At 37.8% G+C, this 19,321-nt stretch overlaps 1 protein-coding gene across 1 annotated transcript; it reads right to left on the bottom strand.

Annotated features, from left to right (window-relative positions):
• Positions 1 to 3,119: 3,119 nt before the first annotated feature.
• Positions 3,120 to 9,793, bottom strand: osr1 (odd-skipped related transcription factor 1). The gene is made up of 3 exons (XM_065296493.1): positions 9,541 to 9,793; positions 5,243 to 5,954; positions 3,120 to 4,618 (listed from the first exon to the last, which is right to left on the bottom strand). Exons 2-3 carry the CDS (start codon positions 5,902 to 5,904, stop codon positions 4,486 to 4,488), a joined length of 795 nt encoding a protein of 264 aa, XP_065152565.1. The 5' UTR covers positions 5,905 to 5,954; positions 9,541 to 9,793; the 3' UTR covers positions 3,120 to 4,485.
• Between the last annotated feature and the right edge of the window lie 9,528 nt (positions 9,794 to 19,321).

A 19,321-nucleotide genomic window follows, 5' to 3' on the forward strand; every position in this document is an offset into this window, starting at 1 on the left:
CCTGGAATGTTTTCCTCAAAATACATATTTTCTTCTCGACTGAACAAAGAAACATTTTGTTAGACATGGTGGTGAGTAAATTATCTGGATTTTTTTAAAGAAAATGGACTAATCCTTTAATAGATAAAATGATCCTTATGTGTATGTGTATCTTTGCATTTGTATGTGTGTGTTTTAATGTCCACATCTTGCTGGTTTGACTTCCTCTTCCTCCAGTCTGAGGAAGCCATGGACTCAGGAGGCCTGTGTGTATGTCCGTCTGTCTGTCAATGTGTCCTCTCTCCATCCTGCTGCCCTGCACTTCACCCTATCCTGTGCATGTACGTGTGTGTTTCTGTGCACTGTGGTCCATTCCTGACTCATCTGGGTGTGTATGTGTCACCTGCTCCTGTGTGTGTTAAATGTGTCATCATAGAGCCACTGTCTGCCCCTCCACATGACCTCCATGGACATCTCCCTAAATCAATTGTCAGAATGACCTCCCTGCTGTGTGAGCTTGTGTCCAGAAATTCGCCATTGCGAAGATGCTTTGTAAATATGAATATTTTGATTTACAGGAATTGTTCCATTTGCGCCAGCTCTCACTCATGGGGTGTAATATGCACGTATATGTGCGTGATTGCATGTCCCTGGTTCTGGTGGAGGGTCAGTTTGAGATGCTGATGGACTGATGTGTTCCGGGCAGCCACAAAAATGAAGGACGGGGCACATCTCCATCCTGTAGCCTCTCTCTCTCTCTATCCCCCCATCTTTCTCATCCTGTGACTTTCCCTAGCCCTCAGTTGACTTTCTTAAAAAAAAATCTTGCACAGATTATAACAGTGATTATAGCGGTAAGATCATGAATTTGGTTCAGAACCAAGCAGCGTTGCTATGCTGTTGTAATTCATACCATATCTGAGGCATCATAGAGGTTGTTGTTTGTTTAAAGTATATGATAAATGTCAGAACAGGCGTATACGTCTGTCAAAACCCATTTTATGCTCCAGTCTGATTTTCTTTTAAACACTATAATGAGATTTTATGAACAACCGGTCCTGACTTTCCAAAGCTTACAATACCAAAAGCATTTGCAAAGCAAAAGTCCTGATAGGTCGTGAAATATCGTAACCCGTCAAACCGTCCCATATTAAACTGTGATCATCCTCAGAGCTTTCAAGGTCTTGAGAAGAGAAAGTTGACTGTTACAGCGGTTTTGAGATTGCAGTCAACTTGGGAAGTATGTAATTATAAAGAAAAACATATTTACTTTTGCTTTGGAGATATTTTTTACTTAGGTTAGCGGGCTGTGTTTTAGATTACAGTATTTATACAAGAAGTATTGTCTCTTACTTTTTGTCTCTCTCTTTATGGTGACAGAAAGGTTGAACTTTAGGGAAGGATGTGTTTATGTATAATAAAACATTTACCCATAACGTGCAGTTGAAAATGCTTCGCCTTAATTTCTAAACATTTTTTTTTTTAAACACTGGCAAATGTTTGTTTTGTTGGGTAGGTTACAGTTAAAATCAATTGAATATATTTTTTTAATCATTGTACTGTATACTGTATGTCTTAAAGGATTAGTCCATTTTCTTAAAAAAAATCCAGATAATTTTCTCACCACTATGTCATCCAAAATGTTGATGTCTTTCTTTGTTCAGTCTAGAAGAAATTATGTCTTTTGAGGAAAACATTCCAGGATTTCTCTCATTTTAATGGACTTTAATGGACCCCAACACTTAACAGTTTTAATCCAGTTCAAAATTGCAGTTTCAAAGGACTCTAAACGATCTCAAACGAGGCATAAGGGTCTTATCTATTGAAACGATTGTCATTTTTGGCAAGAAAAATTAAAAATATGCACTTTTTAACCACAACTTCTCTTCTTCCTCAGTTCGTGTGACACGCCAGTGCGACCTCACGTAAAACGTCATCACGTCAAGAGGTCACGGATGACGCATGCAAAACTACGCCCCAGTGTTTACAAGTCCGGAGAAAGAGGACCGTTCCGACGTTGTTGTATGTGAAATGATACAAATTAATGTCTTTGTGCCAGTTTATTGTTTAAAATGGTCCGCAAATGTGCGTTTTATATATGTAACACGTGACCTTTCGACATCATTACGCAATTACGTGAGGTCGCGCTGGCACGTCACACGACCGGAGGAAGACGAGAAGTTGTGGTTCAAAAGTGCATATTTTGTATTTTTCTTGCCAAAAATGACAATCGTTTCAATAGATAAGACCCTTATGATCGATTGAAACTGCAATTTTAACCTGCATTAAAACTTTAAAGTGTTGGGGTCCATTAAAGTCGATTAAAATGAGAAATATTCTTGAATGTTTTCCTCAAAAAACATAATTTCTTCTCGACTGAACAAAGAAAGACATCAAAATTTTGGATGACATGGTGGTGAGTAAATTATCTGGATTTGGTTTTAAGAAAATTGACTAATCCTTTAATGCTTCTTTCCTTACCTTTCACTTTAACCAAAACATTTCTTTTCATTAATAAATACATAAAAAAATCTAAATGCTTCTTAAAATGTTGAATTATAATGACGCAATAAAATGATTCTGAGAAGAATATTAAATCTTATGCATACTTCAGCCAAAGCAAATGATGTAAGGACTAAAATAATCATGACAGTACACGGAAACTCACATCATACAAAAACCCTCACAAACACACACACACACACACACAAGCACACACGGCACACAAATGCGCACTTTAAAATTCCAACAAACAAACCCAGGAGACATGCTCTGGTTGTAGAATTAGAGCTGCGACACAGATGTTGTGAAAGTGTTTGGCACCCTCATCATGTGTGTGGGTTCGAGTACGGCTTGAGAAACTTTATTTCGGAAATGAACCAATTCATTTGGGCCTGTAAGAAACTGCCTGTCATTAACCTTTTTACAGTATTGTTCCCTGATGTCTGCCTGTTGTTTTCCAGGGATAATTTTGGAGCTCAGTTCTGTTTAAACAGTTCAGTCCGAGTTCACCTTGTTTAGTTGTGGAGCCACAGGATCTGAGAACACAACGAGCCACGTTTAGCTGTGTACATACAAATGTTTTATTGAATTAGCATTTTGGAAGCCTGCATCCGCTATTTTTTAAAACCTGGTCCCGGATTGGATAAATCTGAAATTGACGCCTTTGTGTCTTTGTGTGTACAGCCAATCTGTATATTTTAGGTACTGTATATAAGGTAACATGTTGCAATGACACACGCGTCCTTACTACGACACGCCCCTTTTGTTTCTGCCATTTGTTTATACCTTACACATTTCTTGGGACGACTTTATGATTACGGGAGAAAAAAAGATTGGATTTAAAAAAAACATTCACATGTGAATTTGGCCTAATACTCAATCCTTCTTTTGAATGTTATTTTATCTTTTTAAAGCCTTTAATCTGTGAACTGTGATTTTTTTCTCTCATCTCTATTAATACGTCCACATTTGTGCCCTCCACTGACACTGAATACACAAAGTTAAAGTGATTTAAAAGAATTGGTTCATTCGTTCATCAGCATGCTAATGAACACGGCGGCAGATGTCATTTCCTGAGGCAAATATGAGTCAATCCCTGATGTCGTTCAATCATTCATTATTTATTTATTTATTTGTTAAGTTAAGCGTGGAGCACAGTGTTTATCCATGTTTATTGCTTAAAGTTGAATTGTAGTCTGTAAAGACAAATCCCCTTTATTTGTAAACTGTACTCTTCAATTAAGATGTAATTGAATAAATTTCAATGCAATGTCTTTTCTCCTTGTGTGGTGGAAATTTTGCATTTGGTGTCGAGTTTGCATTGACTACCATAAACATGCTTTTGATAAGGAAATGACTATTTATTTTCAAAAATAAGTTTAACGAATCCAGTGATATATGTAAATAATCAATACTCAGATTAAAGTGCCAAATATTAGTTATACAAAAGGGAATCTGTACAAAAGGAGGAATTACATGATTTGAAAATGTCTTTGGATTTTAAATGTAGAGCTGCTGTAGGCACCCATTAACTGCATAGGTTCCATAGTTTACCTTCATCATTAACAACAACAACGTCATCATATCTATAAAAAACCCACTGTTTACAAAAATAAAACAATAGTTTGTTCAGAACGGAGCAGTGCAGACTAAAATCACATATCTCACTAGTTGTTCTATTTGGTGTCGCTGGTCTGGATTTCATCTGGTTTCTTTCCTAAACATAAATCAGTCTGACATTCTCATATCCATGTTTTAGCTTCTGCTGAGTCCGTGACTTTTCATCCATTCTGTTACATCAGTCAAACATTAAGGCATCATGGCTGTAGGATATGGTGGTCTTCAGAAAGATCTTTGGTCAAGTCTAATCCATCTTTGATGTGTTAAGCCATGTGCATAGGTCCACAGCCATCAGATGTACAATCTGTGGTCTTTGAATGTCAGCATCATTGGCTGGTATCACTAGGTTCAGTTTTATTGTCCCATCAATGTAGGCAGCTGGTCTCACTTTATCTTGGCCGGTTTAAGTTCCTTGACCTGCATGTGTAATGTTTTGTGGACGGCAAGTGTTCTGGACTGACAGAAACCCTTTCCACACTCTTGGCATTTAAATGGCTTCTCTTTGGAATGGATGTACCTTTGGGGAAAGAAAGATAAAGATAAAATGAGTAAGAATGGGTGTGGTTTGCTTAACGGACATGAACATTTTTTGCAATGTAAACAACATGGGTTTTGTCTGAGCTTTTCTAGGATTAAATATCTTAAGTTTCCGTATGCTGCCCAAAAATGTGCCGTGACCGAGCTATTGCAATATTTAGCCATATTCTCATGACAAATGTTTTGGGTTTGCAAATGTTAATTAAAACACATACGTGATGTATAACTTGTGATCGTTATTAGTCCGAAAAGAGCCAAGGTTGTATCATTACTTAAGAATTGTGAGAAGATTGTGCGGCATGTCTCAACTACTTTAAATCATTCTTATAGCCCTGGAATATCAAATGTCATAAATCACCAAGGCAGGTGTGGTTTATGAAAATAAAAAACTGATTTGTTTGTCTGCATATCTTTTGTGCTTGAGGCTTTGTAAGGCGAAACTCATTCCTTGACTTTATGTAAAAAAGCACGTAGCCTATTATTTCTTATGTTCTGTAACTGGGACAGTAGGAGGGTATTACCAGGTACAGTGAGGTAGCGAAGAGTTTGTGTGTGGGCCAGTGTTTCTATTACTATATGTATAATTTAAGATTGGCGTCTTTACCTGTGGTCTCTCAGGTGGTCTTGCCTCCTGAAGGCCTTGTGACAGATGTCACAAGTATAGGGCCGCTCATCTGTGTGCGTGCGCTCGTGGATCAACAAGTTATAGGATTTGGTGAAGTGACGGCCACAGAACTTGCACACAAACTCCTTTTTCGTCTTGGACGGGAGTCGTCCTCGGCTGGGCTTCCTTTCTGGCGAGGAGAGCTTGGCCACATCCAGCAGGCAGCCTAATGAAGGCGAGCGCATGTGGCCGCCGTTAGTGCTCAGATCTTCTGCCTTCAGGGCGTCATCCTGCGTGGCGGCCGCTGCCAGGTTGGCGAAGTCAAAACGGGGTTTGGACTTTGCAGATGCTCCAGAGTTCGGCCCAGGGGAATCCTGCTTGGCGGGCTGGACGAGGTGGGGGAACAGAGGAATCGAGGGTAGAGGAAAGCGGGCGTCCACCAGGCCGGGCAGCTTGGAGATGGTACAGCGCGGAAAAGTGAAGTGAGGGTAACCCAGAGTCCACTGGTGCAGCTGGACCGCATGAAGGGCGCTGAAACTGTAGATGCTGGGCATGTGGTCGGCAGGCAGATGCAGCCCGTTGGATGTCTGAAGGAAGGAGTAATTTGCCAGCTGCAGAGAGGGATGAAGAGGAACTGGTGCTGGAAGTGTCTTACTGCCCATGACTGACGGATAGACGGGATGTGGAGAATTCCAGGAATGACAGGAAGTTTCTATTGGAGAAAAAGAGAGAGAAATGAGTGGAGAGGAAACATCAGCTAACACTCGCATGACTGCGTCATAAGGGCCTTAGGTCCAAACAGCTAAAATCCTTAAACGTTTATCATATCCGCATATGAACCCTGAGATTTTCACATCACAAAGAAAAAATGCCTCTAAAATGCAAAAATTGAGAATCTGTTCACAGGTTATATTGTTTAAACACCTTATAAGTTGCCTTGCTTTGTGGGAAAAATCGTTTCAGGGCCGTACATGCTGAAGGAACTTCCCCAAACAAAACAGACACACACACCCACACACTCGCGTCAGGACATAAACTGCACTTGTCAAGCAAGGCACCTCGTGTTTGACATATTGAATAAATAACACTCCAACATGAACACAGAGCATTGCTCAAGCCTGCCAGATGAGTGCCTGTGATTGTGAGCGTGTTTGTGTGTGCACATGTACGTTTTGGCGTAGGCGTCTTCTGCATGCCAAAAATATGCCCATGGCCATAAAGACGAGAGAAAGACAGCAGGTGACATACCTGCCTCGGCTGTTTAATCAGGTTTGATGAGAACAGACACAAAGCACAATAACTGCTCTTTGTCTCATCATGAACTTTATGTACACACACACACACACACACACACACTTGAACAGGCTTGGTGTGTTTACAGTGTTACTCATGTAGTCTGGAAGATGTTTTTCACAGTTTTTTAACCATGTGAATTTAACTGCTGTGTTGTGTGTTACATTACTGTGACAACAAAACGCCACTATAAGGATTTCAGGTAATAATGGAAAAGGGGTGCACAATTTGTATAAAGTTTAAACAGTGATGATGTTTCAAAAGTTAAACCGGATTAGAAAGAAAGAAACTATTTTTTTCAAGCATTTTTGTTCAGAAAGTAACTGGTGACAATTAACGTGTGTATTTGAGTCTTGAATGCTCAGGATGCGAATTGTGAGTCTGATCTGTGGTAAATAAAAAGTGAAATAGCTCTAATTAGTCTTTGTGAAGCTCAAAGCTCCCCGGGGATATGGACGCTCTGATCATGGCGCAGAAGTAATTGACTTTTACTTACAGGGGTCATTAGAGGAGATCAGGCTCTTACTCTTAACCCTTTGAAGTCCACATACCTCTAAAACGAGCGGTAGAGGGGAAATCTGTTACCTGAACTGTCCTCTTAAACGTTAAACGTCAGTGGGGTATCCATCAGACACCCCAATCTTTAAAGAACTTTAGTAAATTACTTTTTATTAAAAAATACTTTGAAAAAAATTTAAAAAGTAAATTTAAGCTGTTAAAACATTTTTGCAGTGTATAATTTGAGACTTTACAAGTGCTTGGACATTTTTCCGCGACATTGTCGGCTAATTAGCCGGATTTGCGCACGGTGTCTGGATAAGTAGGATAAATCACACCAGATTTTGCCCCCCACGCCAGGCAGAATCAGGGTTGTGAGGCCAGAGACGTCTAGAAAAGGTGATGAAAGGAGTCTCAAAAATCACACCACAATTTGCTCAGTTCCACCTCCCTTTATCCAGGGGTGTAGATCGTAGGCGGAAAAGTGTGACACATCCACGCCACAATTAATTAAATATTTTAGCAAAACTATAAAGTTTGTCCCTTATAAAAAAAAACATACACGTCTGTGCTCTTCTATTCAGCAGCCAAGAATAGGCCTATATTTTCAAACGCACCCAATTTACGCACTGATAGTGGCTTCTGTTAAATGATCATCTATCAGTAACTTCCCTATCAATATCTGTGATCGCTTTGAAAGCTTTCATCGGTGGCTCAATGAGCGCGCGGAGGTCATCAGTGTTTTATCTCTTCAGAAGTGCGCACTCGGTAGGTGTAAATGTGCGCCCATCGCGCTTATGGAGATCACAGAGAAATGTCGACGTGTATTACAGGAATTAATCATGGTCTCGGGATCTGTGCGTTAACGACGGGCCTTTGGTCAATTGTGCAACGATTATCAAGTAAGTGTATGTTTTCTTTTTCCGCACAGCCCCCCGAGAGGATGTGATCACTTAACCCTGGAGAGAGGGAAACAAACCATTCATTAAACACCGTGGACAAAAGTTGACTAAATATACAAATATATTTAACTATTTTGGCGAGGACCTACCTGCAGTAAAGATTTTTGAGTTTAATGTAAAGCCATATTAACTGCACAATACGTAAAATTTGGACACTGTAGAATTTTAAAATATTGTATATTATATTATCGACAATGACCAGAACATATTGTGCCAGATATAGACTGAGACATCGTGACAGAAAAGCTGTTAATTAAGCCGAAAATGTCACGGGTACAAAACTGAATATGCTTATATTATTTTAGTTTCATTATTTTAAGCTTAGTGTTATTTTGAAATTCGTTGTATTTTCCATGTTGAAATACAAAAACTCTGGTCAACTCTGAGAAATGTTTTCTTAACAGAAGCTCTTTCCCATCATATCAAATGGGGTCATCCAGTAAATTACGCTGTGATCATTTTTAACATTAATTAACCAGGTCAACTACAACTAAACATTTAAGCATAATACTTTAAACCAGCGTCGTGACATTATTTATAAATATTGTGTTTTTTTTCGGTGTGTTTTGTTAATTTATTTTAATGTTAAAACAAAGTGACAGTTTTAATGTAAAAATAAATTATTATCCATTCTAAAATAAACACATCACTGTATAAATACTTAAAACATAATTTAAGAAACCGTATAAGTCATGGTGACTTCAAAATAAATTATTTCGCTTTCGTATTATTAATGTCAAACAGTATTTATATGATTAACATTCATACTTCTAAAAAAATTAAATTTTTATTTTTGGAAGCTGTGCTGAATCTGAAGAGCATACACTAAACATTAAAAACGAAAAACTCCAGATTTTCTCAGCACCGAGCATCATTGTACAAGTGTGTGTTCATTTAAGACGCAAACCATTGACCACACAAGGCCACGCATGTTTTAGGCTCGTGATAAAATCGAAAGTTTGTAGTAAGCTATCAAAAACGAAATCGTATTTGTTACAATTTTTAAAATAAAAACACATCTTATGGATTGTTCTGAAAGCAGGTTTTAAGGATTTCCCAACTCTACACCCAGATTTCTCAAACCTCCTTTTTTAATAATATAGTTTAATACAGCGAAAGCAATGTATTCTGGCAAGCAAATATTTTAAATTCATCAATACTAAATTTCACTAACGAAAGTTTAAATTCGCGCACCTCTTGAGGCATCCCACCTGTTGATCACTGACCTGAGCACATCACCATTACAGCTTAACATTTTAAACATTGTGGTCTTGCATGCTTTTCTTTTCAGCAACAAATTATTCTAATAATGTCACTGCAATACGTCGCCATTAGGTCAATTACTATTGTAATTTTACTCTTTGAACCACAAAAGTGTTCAAATTGCGCTTACAATATTTAAGAGAACATTTTATCAATGTTTTAGTTTCGCTGAACATTACACACGTCTTGTTTACGCCTACTTGTCAATACACATATTATTTATTGCAATCTGCTCAGAGTAAATGCTTGTTAAATTATTACAAAATATGAAAAAGTATTTACCAGATATTTTGGTGAAACAGGACGATCCCAAGAACGATTTAGAGTCACTTAAGTCTCTCCACAGCGACTGCAGCAAAAGTTGTAAAAGTCAGTGCGAAAGCGTGCGGCGCATCGGAGAAATGTTCGTCTTCCTCAGCATGTTCTCGCAGCACAGACACGGGAAAACCCTCGAAGTGCGCACAGTTGTGCTCCAGCGGTTGTGCTGTGCGAGAATTTGGTTACTCGGGGTACAAACTCTCTCTCACTCTTTTACTCTCTTGCTCTGTCTTGTGGTCCCTAAGTCAAACCGCCTCTTTATTGTAACCCAACCCGCGACGTCATACAGCCAAACCCCCAATATACTGAAGTGAGTGAAGTTTCCTCCACTGATACAGCAGCGCTTAACGCCAAAGGACCAAAGCAGCACCATAAATGTGTAGACTTAATACAGACAGTAAACTTTTATCCTGGAAATAAAGTTTGTACGTCTTCGACCAATCGCATATTGAACGAAATAAAATGTAAAATTTGTAGAGTAAAACAAAATGTAGGCCCAATGTATAAGAATTTATCATTTTTTGCACAACAGCAGTTTTATTATTAATAATGATAATTTAATAATTACAAAAACAAAGATAAACTTTGTGTAACAAAACAGACAAATGTAGCATAGCTTTAACATAAAATAGAAAGTCAAGAAAATATTGTTTTAATATTCTGAGCTTCTGAGCGAGGTTAGGCCAGCAACAAATCAAGCGTCGCTTTGTATTAATTAAGGTAAATATACAGCTGTCACTTTTAACTTCAGCACTCTGTGAGAAAGAAATAAGAGACTGATTTTAAACGTCCCAAAACCATTAGTCAGTTTGTCACCCCGACCTCAGTGAAGACAGATTAAGTGCTTCATTTTTGTTACATGGAAAAAGTAAATGTGAGAAGGATACTTGTCTTTGATACGATGTGAAGTGCGGTGGAAATTCTTGCTATAAACTTTTCCTCCCGGGGTCAAACACACCTACGTTAGTGTAAACTGTAATGGTGAAAGAAATCGCTAAACAATTTCATATTTTTGTGCAAATTTAAAAGAGAGACAAGCAATTCGAAATTAAAACAAAATTAGTTTTAATTTTGTTGCAGGTATTGCACATTTTCATGTTTCTTTCGGTTGCTCTTGTGTAAATTTGTCTAAACTGATTTTTTTTTTTTTTTTTAATGTTGGAAATAATGTAAAGTAGGCTAATAGACATCTTCCAAATTTAACATACTGATTTGTAGTGTTGTCTGTGCGCATAAATTGCTTTCTGAGATGCTGGTAGCAGGTCCTTTGTGTGAGCAGCAGATGCGCGTTCACTGGATTTGAGCAGGACAGAGCCCCGGTGCGCGTCCGTTAAGCGCTCAATACGCGCCACCTGGTGGCCACAAAACGTAAAATTACAATCCGGCTGTAGTGGAGGAGCTCATCTTACCTAATCTACCTTTCTGAAAAGTTTGGGTGCTTAGTGCTAAGCAATTTGGGTGTAAGCCCAAGTCTTTAACAGATTAAGGTCTAACCAGAGTTAAATTTAAACCAGGTATAACTCCAACAAGCTGAGCACTTGTGATACAGTTTTTGATGTGTTTGAAAAGCCTGGTAAATAATTAAGTAAAAATTATAAATAGAAACTATGTGTATATAAATGGAATGATGTTTTATATGCTTTCTCTAGGTATTAATAACTCTTCCTTAACTTTATAGATAAGGAAGATGATATGAAATGCATTTTACACATAAACATCCTAACAATTATCCTTTAACCAAAGTTAACAACTGCAATCAACTTTTGTCCCTTGGCTCAGGAAGAGTTGCACAGAGATACGTGAAGTGTCGAGTGAAAAGGCCTATGCAGTTTAATCCGGCTGAATTTGCTCTGTTGACTTTATGAGAAAATTCTGGCTGTCTGTGAGTCTATGTTGCATCACTGAGCCCAGCGCAATAGCCCTGACCTCAGGAAATTAATCAGCAAACCCTGCCACAGAAGCCATGCGCCCACTCCTTCACTGCATATAATAAAAAACAGCAGTGAGACATCATTTACATTTTTGGAGGGCAAAAGAAAACAAACTGTAAAGAACAGAGTCGGTGCGAGAGCAGGGTGCGCATGTTTGAAGCGCGGCTCTACACACAATGTGTTAACGTGTGCACGCTCACGAACACACACGCGCACACATGGCTGAGTAAAGATAAAAAGAACTGTTTACAGCTCACTTACATATTTCATCACGGTTATTTACATCACTTTTGCTAATCTAAACACTTCAGCCACTGAAAGTTTAACATTTCAAAGTCAGTGAAGTCAAAGAGCTGCTCTCAAGGTCTGAACTGCTGACGGCTGTCTAAATACAGGCCCCTGCCCTGCCTGTGTCTATCACACTCGGTGGAAATGGATTGTAAAACTTGTACACATAAATATCCTCACTTAATACACAGAGAGTTAAAATTACTTTCCATTTAAATGCATGATGCATGTACAGATGCCAGTCACATGGATTCCAGTCTCAATAAGTCAAGTTTCATGGTTACCATGACTACTTCTCATGAAATCATTGCGGATTTTCAAATTCCATGTTTATATATTTATTAATTGTGGTCAGATTATTCTGTCCTTTTTACTCATTTCCCGTTTCATTTTTCAGCTGTGACTGGCATGCATAAGAAATCAGACCCACACATTAGCATGTATATTTCCCCCATAATAAAAGCAATCACAGCTGTTCATATATTTGAGAGAGAGAGAGAGAGGGAGATGTATAGGGCTGGGCTGTGAGTCAGCTGGATGGAATGGGGCTTGGTGTGTCTCCGGGAGGTAATCCAGCACGGCTTTACGTTCAAACTGAAACCGCAAAGCCATAACGAAGCCCCTTTAGGTCACTTATTCCTTTTACAAAAACAACAGACTTTTAATAGCTAATGAAGAACAGAGGTGTAGCTTCTCTCAACCGATCACGGTTACGTGAAACCGTTGTGTTTAAGCTCAGATGGCTTTGTAGGTGATTGAGATAATTGAAAGAGCTCATAGGCACTTCTAACGCTTTGCGGGGTAAACGGCTGTATTTAGACTTAGGAAGGATCATCTTTTAACAGATCTTCAATGGTGACACACGCCGCACGGTATTTATGGAGGAAATGGTTATGTATTTGACAGAAAGACACACGAACAATATGATTTAGCCTGGTATGATGTTATTATTAAATGCAATGAATGTGGCATGTTGCATTTCCGAAACAGGTGAATATGTTCAGATCTTTTTTTCCTAAGAGTTCACATCAAAGGGTTTAGACTCTAGTAAGAATGCATGAGGCCGCAGTTCCCTAAGCAAAGGGTGTGAACCGAAGGCTTTACGTTTGGCCTGTTTCTGCTTTTACAAAGTTTTTGTTAAATAATTACAAACAGTCTACGGTGAAATTTATGAGCCCAATGCTCTTATCCTAATCCTGCCTTATTGAGTTTCATACCCCTGAGTTTAAGCCAACATTAGAGCATCGATTAAGCATGAACAAAATCATGGACGATTTTAATTTGATTGTTACATTATATCTTTATCCTCATTTCCACAGAAGGACTTGTTTTAACAGATATAAATTCCTTAAGAAAATCCAGTTGTTTTGGTGATCTAACCTCACATTTCATTGAATCAATAAGTTTCCTTTAGTGCAAAACACATTACTTTATATATTACTTTAAATAAGTAGTAGTAAGATGTAATATAATTATCAAGAAAAAATAATACACAGGAAATGGTGATGATTATAAAACCACATTTGCACCACACTGTTCGATCATTCGGAAATTACACCACTAATTGCAAAATCACAAACACAGTCGAGTACTACTGACCATAATGTGTCCGATAAATGCAATGAACCCCATACACAAGATAAGGAGAACATTATCCTCTTAATTTGTCATGTATTAGATAAACAAGTAGCCTACTAAACAAATAGCTTTTTAATGTAGTGGTTATGTGTTATTTCTACATTTCGATATTTATCAAAATGTCACGACCAAAGTGCACATATACAGTAAGCTAAAATGTTTTTTCTAGCGGCCAGCAGTTATGACAGAGTTCTTCATGTTTGCTCTTGTATATCTCTCTCACTTAATGTTTCATCTTTACCAACCATGTAAAGAACAGAAATAACATCAGTCGAAGCATCTGACCTTTTAAAAAAATATCCGCGGGACTTTGTGAAAACAAACAATCTATGGCTGAGGTCTCTTTCCCTTCTCTTCAACCTAAAGGAGAGACACTGAGGTGAGAGAGAGAGCGAGGGAGGGGTAAAACGATGGAGAGCGAGAGAGCTCGAAGGATAGATGTGCAACACCCTTAGTCACTTTTCTGACCTCTGTAGGGTCAGTGATAAATGTTTTTATCACGGCTGAGCAGATATGTCAGCACGGGTCAGGCTCTGGGTGAGCTGAGGGAACGTTCTGTGCCAGAGAACCAGAATGGCTGAATGCAAAACATTTCAATAAAGCTGTAAAATAGCAGTGTTATCAGATCTTAGACAAACTCAAGGGGAGGAATGAAGCGGCATTTCCATAAATTAAACAGCTGATGCTTTCAACAAAACACTCACAGTCCCAGATTTATGCAAATGATGTTCATAACATTTTTAGAACAACATTAAACTTCACATTTCTCATGAAAGCAGATACTTTCAGTCAACATGCAGCACCACAACTGATGTGTTAAGCGGTTAAAATGTTTACCTGAGGAATTGTGTTTTTGCATTGACATGTCACATGATTATGAGAAACACAAGCATTTTTCTATAATCACATTTGAGATGCTTTCATTATATTAACTGTCTCCTCCTAGACAGCAATCGGATTAAATTGAGAATATAGTTATGCAAATTGTCTGTCTACACTGTAAAAATTCCTTGCAGTTAAATGTTTAAGTTTAAACAACTTGAATTTATAAGTCATTTAAACTTTTTGTTAACTTAGTTAGAAGTTGCTATAAACTATAAAAATAAACTTGCAATAACTTAAGCTCATTTAACTTCAATTTTTATTTATGTCAACTTCTCACTACTCAACAATCAAGTTGTTTAAAAGTAAAAATTTTAGTGCAACAAGAAATTATTTACAGCGTACATAAATGTATATTTCTATTTCTCCTAAGAAATTGTAAAAGAAACATTTGAAATAAGGTCGATACCTGAGTAAAACAACTAAGTACTCCACAAAATCTCTTAAGCTATGAAAAGCAATAAAAGTTTCCTCTGGATTGTGCAGTTTGTGAATAAGTTCAGAGGTCATGACTGTGAACCAGACTCCGTTTGAGTTTCTATTCACACTGTAGTCTATGAAAGGATTATAAAAATACTTCATTTTTTTACACACTTAGATAGATTTAGATAAATGTGTGTGTGTAAAGGTCTGTTCTGCCCACCCACCAAGCCTCAAGAGAAATCAGATTTTTGACTGGTCTATTTTTAAACACAAAGTGAAAAAGTCTCTATATGTATAAAACTAGGAATCGGTTGGGGTGTTGTATGTCAACCTTAACTTTAGAAAGCAAGGTGTGTGTGAAGTGTGTGCACACACTTACTTTAGACCATTAGGGGAGCTATTGATGAGCATTTCAGCTGTGCTTGGGAAAACAGCAAAATCCACTGCACTTATTATAAAGTCTCACAGTTGAGGTTTTAACGTGTCGATTGGTTTCTTTTAATCTGCTGATGATTTAAGATCTGCCGATGGACCCTGAGTCACACTTTGGGTTTCCAACAGGGAGCCATAAGCTGGAAAAATGAACAAAAACAACATAAACATTAAAGGAATGGTTCCTCAAATTTGCATAATTAAAATTAGTCGTACCCTGTAGAAGCTCAACAGTTTGAGCATTAGATGTTTTCCAGATGTTTACTTCAAAGCGTTAAATTAGCCAAAAATGTAGCCAAAAGCAAAACGCTGTTTTGAACTCTGTAGACATGTTTTAAACTCTGTACAAAAATTATTTTATACGGTTTGGCCTTTGACCTTCGAAAGGTCCAGTGTAATCCCATCAGGGCCATTTTGGTAACGGTACTAAACATTTTGGCATTGATTATTGACCCTGGTGCCTCACATCATTGTAAACACTGAGCAAGATCTGAAGAGACCAAGTAGTCTCTCAGCACATTTGATTTAACTGTGAGGTTTGGCTGTTGCATTTTAGCAGATTTGTTTCTCCACCTAATATTATTTTTTCTCTGATATTATGACAGTGTTATTGGCTTAGTGTTATTGCTCTGGGTGAGACCAGGGATAGCTGTTCCATGTCTTTTTACCAACCCTGAGCTGTTTCGACATCTTCATGGCACATAAACAACTGTTAACAGGTTGGTTTATGTTATCCATTATCTAGGATTAGTAGTAGCAACAGCTAAGGGTTAAAATGTTACATTGTAGAAATTTGTTGGAACATAGTTTCAGTCTTTATTATCTTTCGATAAAGGGTCTAATGTTTGATGCTGATCTGGAACTGAATGAACATTTGTTATTGGAATTAACGGTGTCAAATAATGCATTGAGATATGATGATAATTATTCTTTGATATCGACATAGAGGGTATGTGGCTTTATTATGTGCAGAAATTATCCAGAGACAGTTTTACATGTTCATTTACAATCCTAGGATTTGGCCTTAAAATACAATGGTCTATTATTACCTTTTTTGAAAGGGTCATGAATAATAATGTTGAGCTCTGCTTTGATTGGCTCTGATGCTCTATTTCTCAGAGCAGCTCTTTTAATAGGTGTGTGTGTGTGTGTGTGTGTGTGTGTGTGTGTGTGTGTGTGTGTGTGTGTGTGCGTGCGTGCGTGCGTGCGTGCGTGCGTGCGTGTGTGCGTGCATGTTTAAACAGACCTTACTGTATGTTTGAGCCTGTATTTGAGGAAAAATCAATTGTAGATTGTTAATGGTCATCTCTGAGTGGTAAATTCATGAAAAACGAAACTGTAGCGTCAATAATAGAACTTCAGCCTAAATGCTAGCATACAGCACACTGATCTATATAAATTTTTTTTTTTTTTTTTTTTAAACAGAAAAAGAAAATAACAACAATTGTACTGATCTATATAAATGACTGGATTGCGCATAGAACGCTTGACGTAACTGAGTGTGGTGAAGCCAGCGCAGAGTTCGAGCCGCCATCTTGGTATACCCAACCGGCAGAGAGCGTCATTGACTTCCATTCAAAATCATGATCAAAATTGACCCCCTTTACAGCGTATCAGTTACACAAGGTTAATTTTTAGGATATGTGTACGTTAATTATTTGTTAATTCTGGTGTTATTTGCAATGTGTAGGTTTCAATCGGGCAGGATAATGGATTTATAAAAAAACGTTAAGGTGAGTGTGTCTGTTGCATTTGTTAATGACACGGGTATAAATAAAGTTTTTTTTGACATTCAGCTACACAGTGACGGTCAGCGTTATTTCTCTAAATATGTTTAGGTAACTTGTACGTTTATACAACATAATTACAAAACTAGCAAATTATTGCATGCACATACGGTACAAAGCATGATTATTTATTTAGATTTCAGAATGAGCACGTTTATTGTCATTAATACTAAATATGCTGCGGTCTGTCTGCTGATCTGATACTGTAATAAAGATGAATGTATAATAACTGATTAAAACGCAAAATGTACAACTTTCAGGAAATAACTATTTACATGCTTTGGACGTTTGTATTGTAATAATGTACAGGCAGGGGCGTCATGCACCAATTTTTTTTAAGGGGGCACAGTGTCAACAGCTCACAGAAATTTGTGCATACACAGACATCAAACGAAATATTATAGAGCTTTCAGACTTTTCCATGGCACTTACATTTCTAACAATCTGAAAACCCCCGCTTTCATGTAAAAACCTCCCAAATAAGATTGATGACTAACTTTAATATCAAATATTCAATCGGAATAATGACACATTTGCATCATATTTACATCTGAAACGGCATGTTTTATTTTTTTAAGTCTTAATGGCTTGTTTAATTGTGTCATTAATGCATTTTGCACAACAACTACATTATCATATAAAATTAATGTAATTTTAAATCCATAAAGTATATAAACAACGAAAATGACATAAGCTATCCACGTGATTGAGTTTAATGTTCAATAATGATTTTAAATTATATGTTTAGATAAAATTATTAGAGGAACGGATTAAATTTTTGCATTAAATTTTACCTCATGTAAGCATGTGAGATTCCGCGCCCGCGTGAACTCTGGTGAACTTTGGCATTGTGCCAAGAAGATGAATCTCTACTAATATAACGTTGAGACGGTCACATTTAAAACCAGACATGTTCTACACAGAGAAGGTTAACTGCACATTACCGTACTGGGGTTTGGAAATGTTGTGAGCGTTTCTAACACGTTTTAATTCCTCAGATAGCCAAATGCAGCAGCTAGCCAGCAACAGCAGAGAGCTCGTGAGCGCGGCCAGACGCTGATGACGTCTGCGACTGCGCTCTGACTGCAGCGCCAGCTGCCGCCAGAATAAAAGTAATGTAACATGATCAGAACACTATCAAAACGGCGAAAATCTCCGAAAAGTGACATGGATGCAGCACAGAATGTATAATATTGTGCATATTAAACAGATTAAAAGTCAAATAACAGATTAATGGACGCTTATTTGATTTTGAGGTTGGATGCAAAATCCATTGGCTCAAAAAAAACAAGGGGGCAGGTGCCCCCTCAGTTTGAATGGGCATGACGCCTCTGTGTACAGGGTAACTTCACATATAAAAACGAAGACGAGTAAAGTGATATTTTATCATTAAAATCTGATAACGTTCATTGATTTAATAGAACGTTTGGGTATACCAACATGGCGGCGCGGTGGCTTCACAAGTGTGACGTCATGCGCAATCCAGTCATTTATATAGATCAGTGATACAGCATTAACTAGCATATAGCCGTAACTCAGCAATCACAATTTAGTTTTAGCATTGTACAACTTTGTAATTAATTTAATGTGTAATTTAATGTTGGGGGAGTAACGGCTCGACTGTTGGCCTGTTTTCCAGCTGTCTTGCATGCACAAGGTTTACATTAGAACGAGGAAACAACAGCGTTTGAGGCTCACAATATGTCATTACAATGTATAGAGCTCGTATTATATGCCTAGGTTAAATTAATCGCATGCTTATACAAATAGGTTCCTTTTCAACATTATGTTTCACTGGCGCATCAAAAATACACATATGCCAGAGGTTTGTAGCGTTTGAGTTCATTAAAGGTATCAAATTTAAACCACTGAGCATATTTTCTTTAATTGTAACAACACAAAGCAATTTTGAGCTCACTTGTAGGCTATAGTAAAATGTCAAGTATTATAATAGGTATGAATCCCCTCGAATACAAACAAATTAAGTTTGGTGTACAAAAAACTTTTAGATGTGGAGATTTCTTAACCCCCCCTCCTCCTTTCCTCACTTCATCAGAGAACTTGAAATGTTTGCAAACCATGGCCCTGTCTTAAATGGTGCACTTCATGTGGACTTTCAGTCTCGTGGCCTTAAATTGCGCGTTCTCGCTTAGTCTACGAGTCCGTAGGGTGTCCCATCTGTCATTTTTACACTTTGAAGTGTGCTCATCAGCGCCTCATTTGCGAGATGGTCCTCACTGCAGAACACAACATCCCACTTTATATACTTTGTTCCGCCAAATGAACCAGTGTATTTGCGTTGTTGCAGCCCGCAATTAGTTGCATCCTGTGGTTGCCAACGTTTGCTCTAAGTGTACGTTTGAT

The sequence above is a fragment of the Paramisgurnus dabryanus genome, chromosome 20 (genome assembly GCF_030506205.2).
Source record: "Paramisgurnus dabryanus chromosome 20, PD_genome_1.1, whole genome shotgun sequence".
NCBI classification, from domain to species: Eukaryota; Metazoa; Chordata; class Actinopteri; order Cypriniformes; family Cobitidae; genus Paramisgurnus; species Paramisgurnus dabryanus.

Bases quoted from the DNA above. Each gene is read 5' to 3' on its own strand.
- osr1 (XM_065296493.1), bottom strand. From the start codon at position 5,904: ATGGGCAGTAAGACACTTCCAGCACCAGTTCCTCTTCATCCCTCTCTG. The intron at 4,619-5,242 runs GTAAAGACGCCA...CTTTCCCCAAAG, and splicing joins GACCACCTGAGAGACCACAG to GTACATCCATTCCAAAGAGA.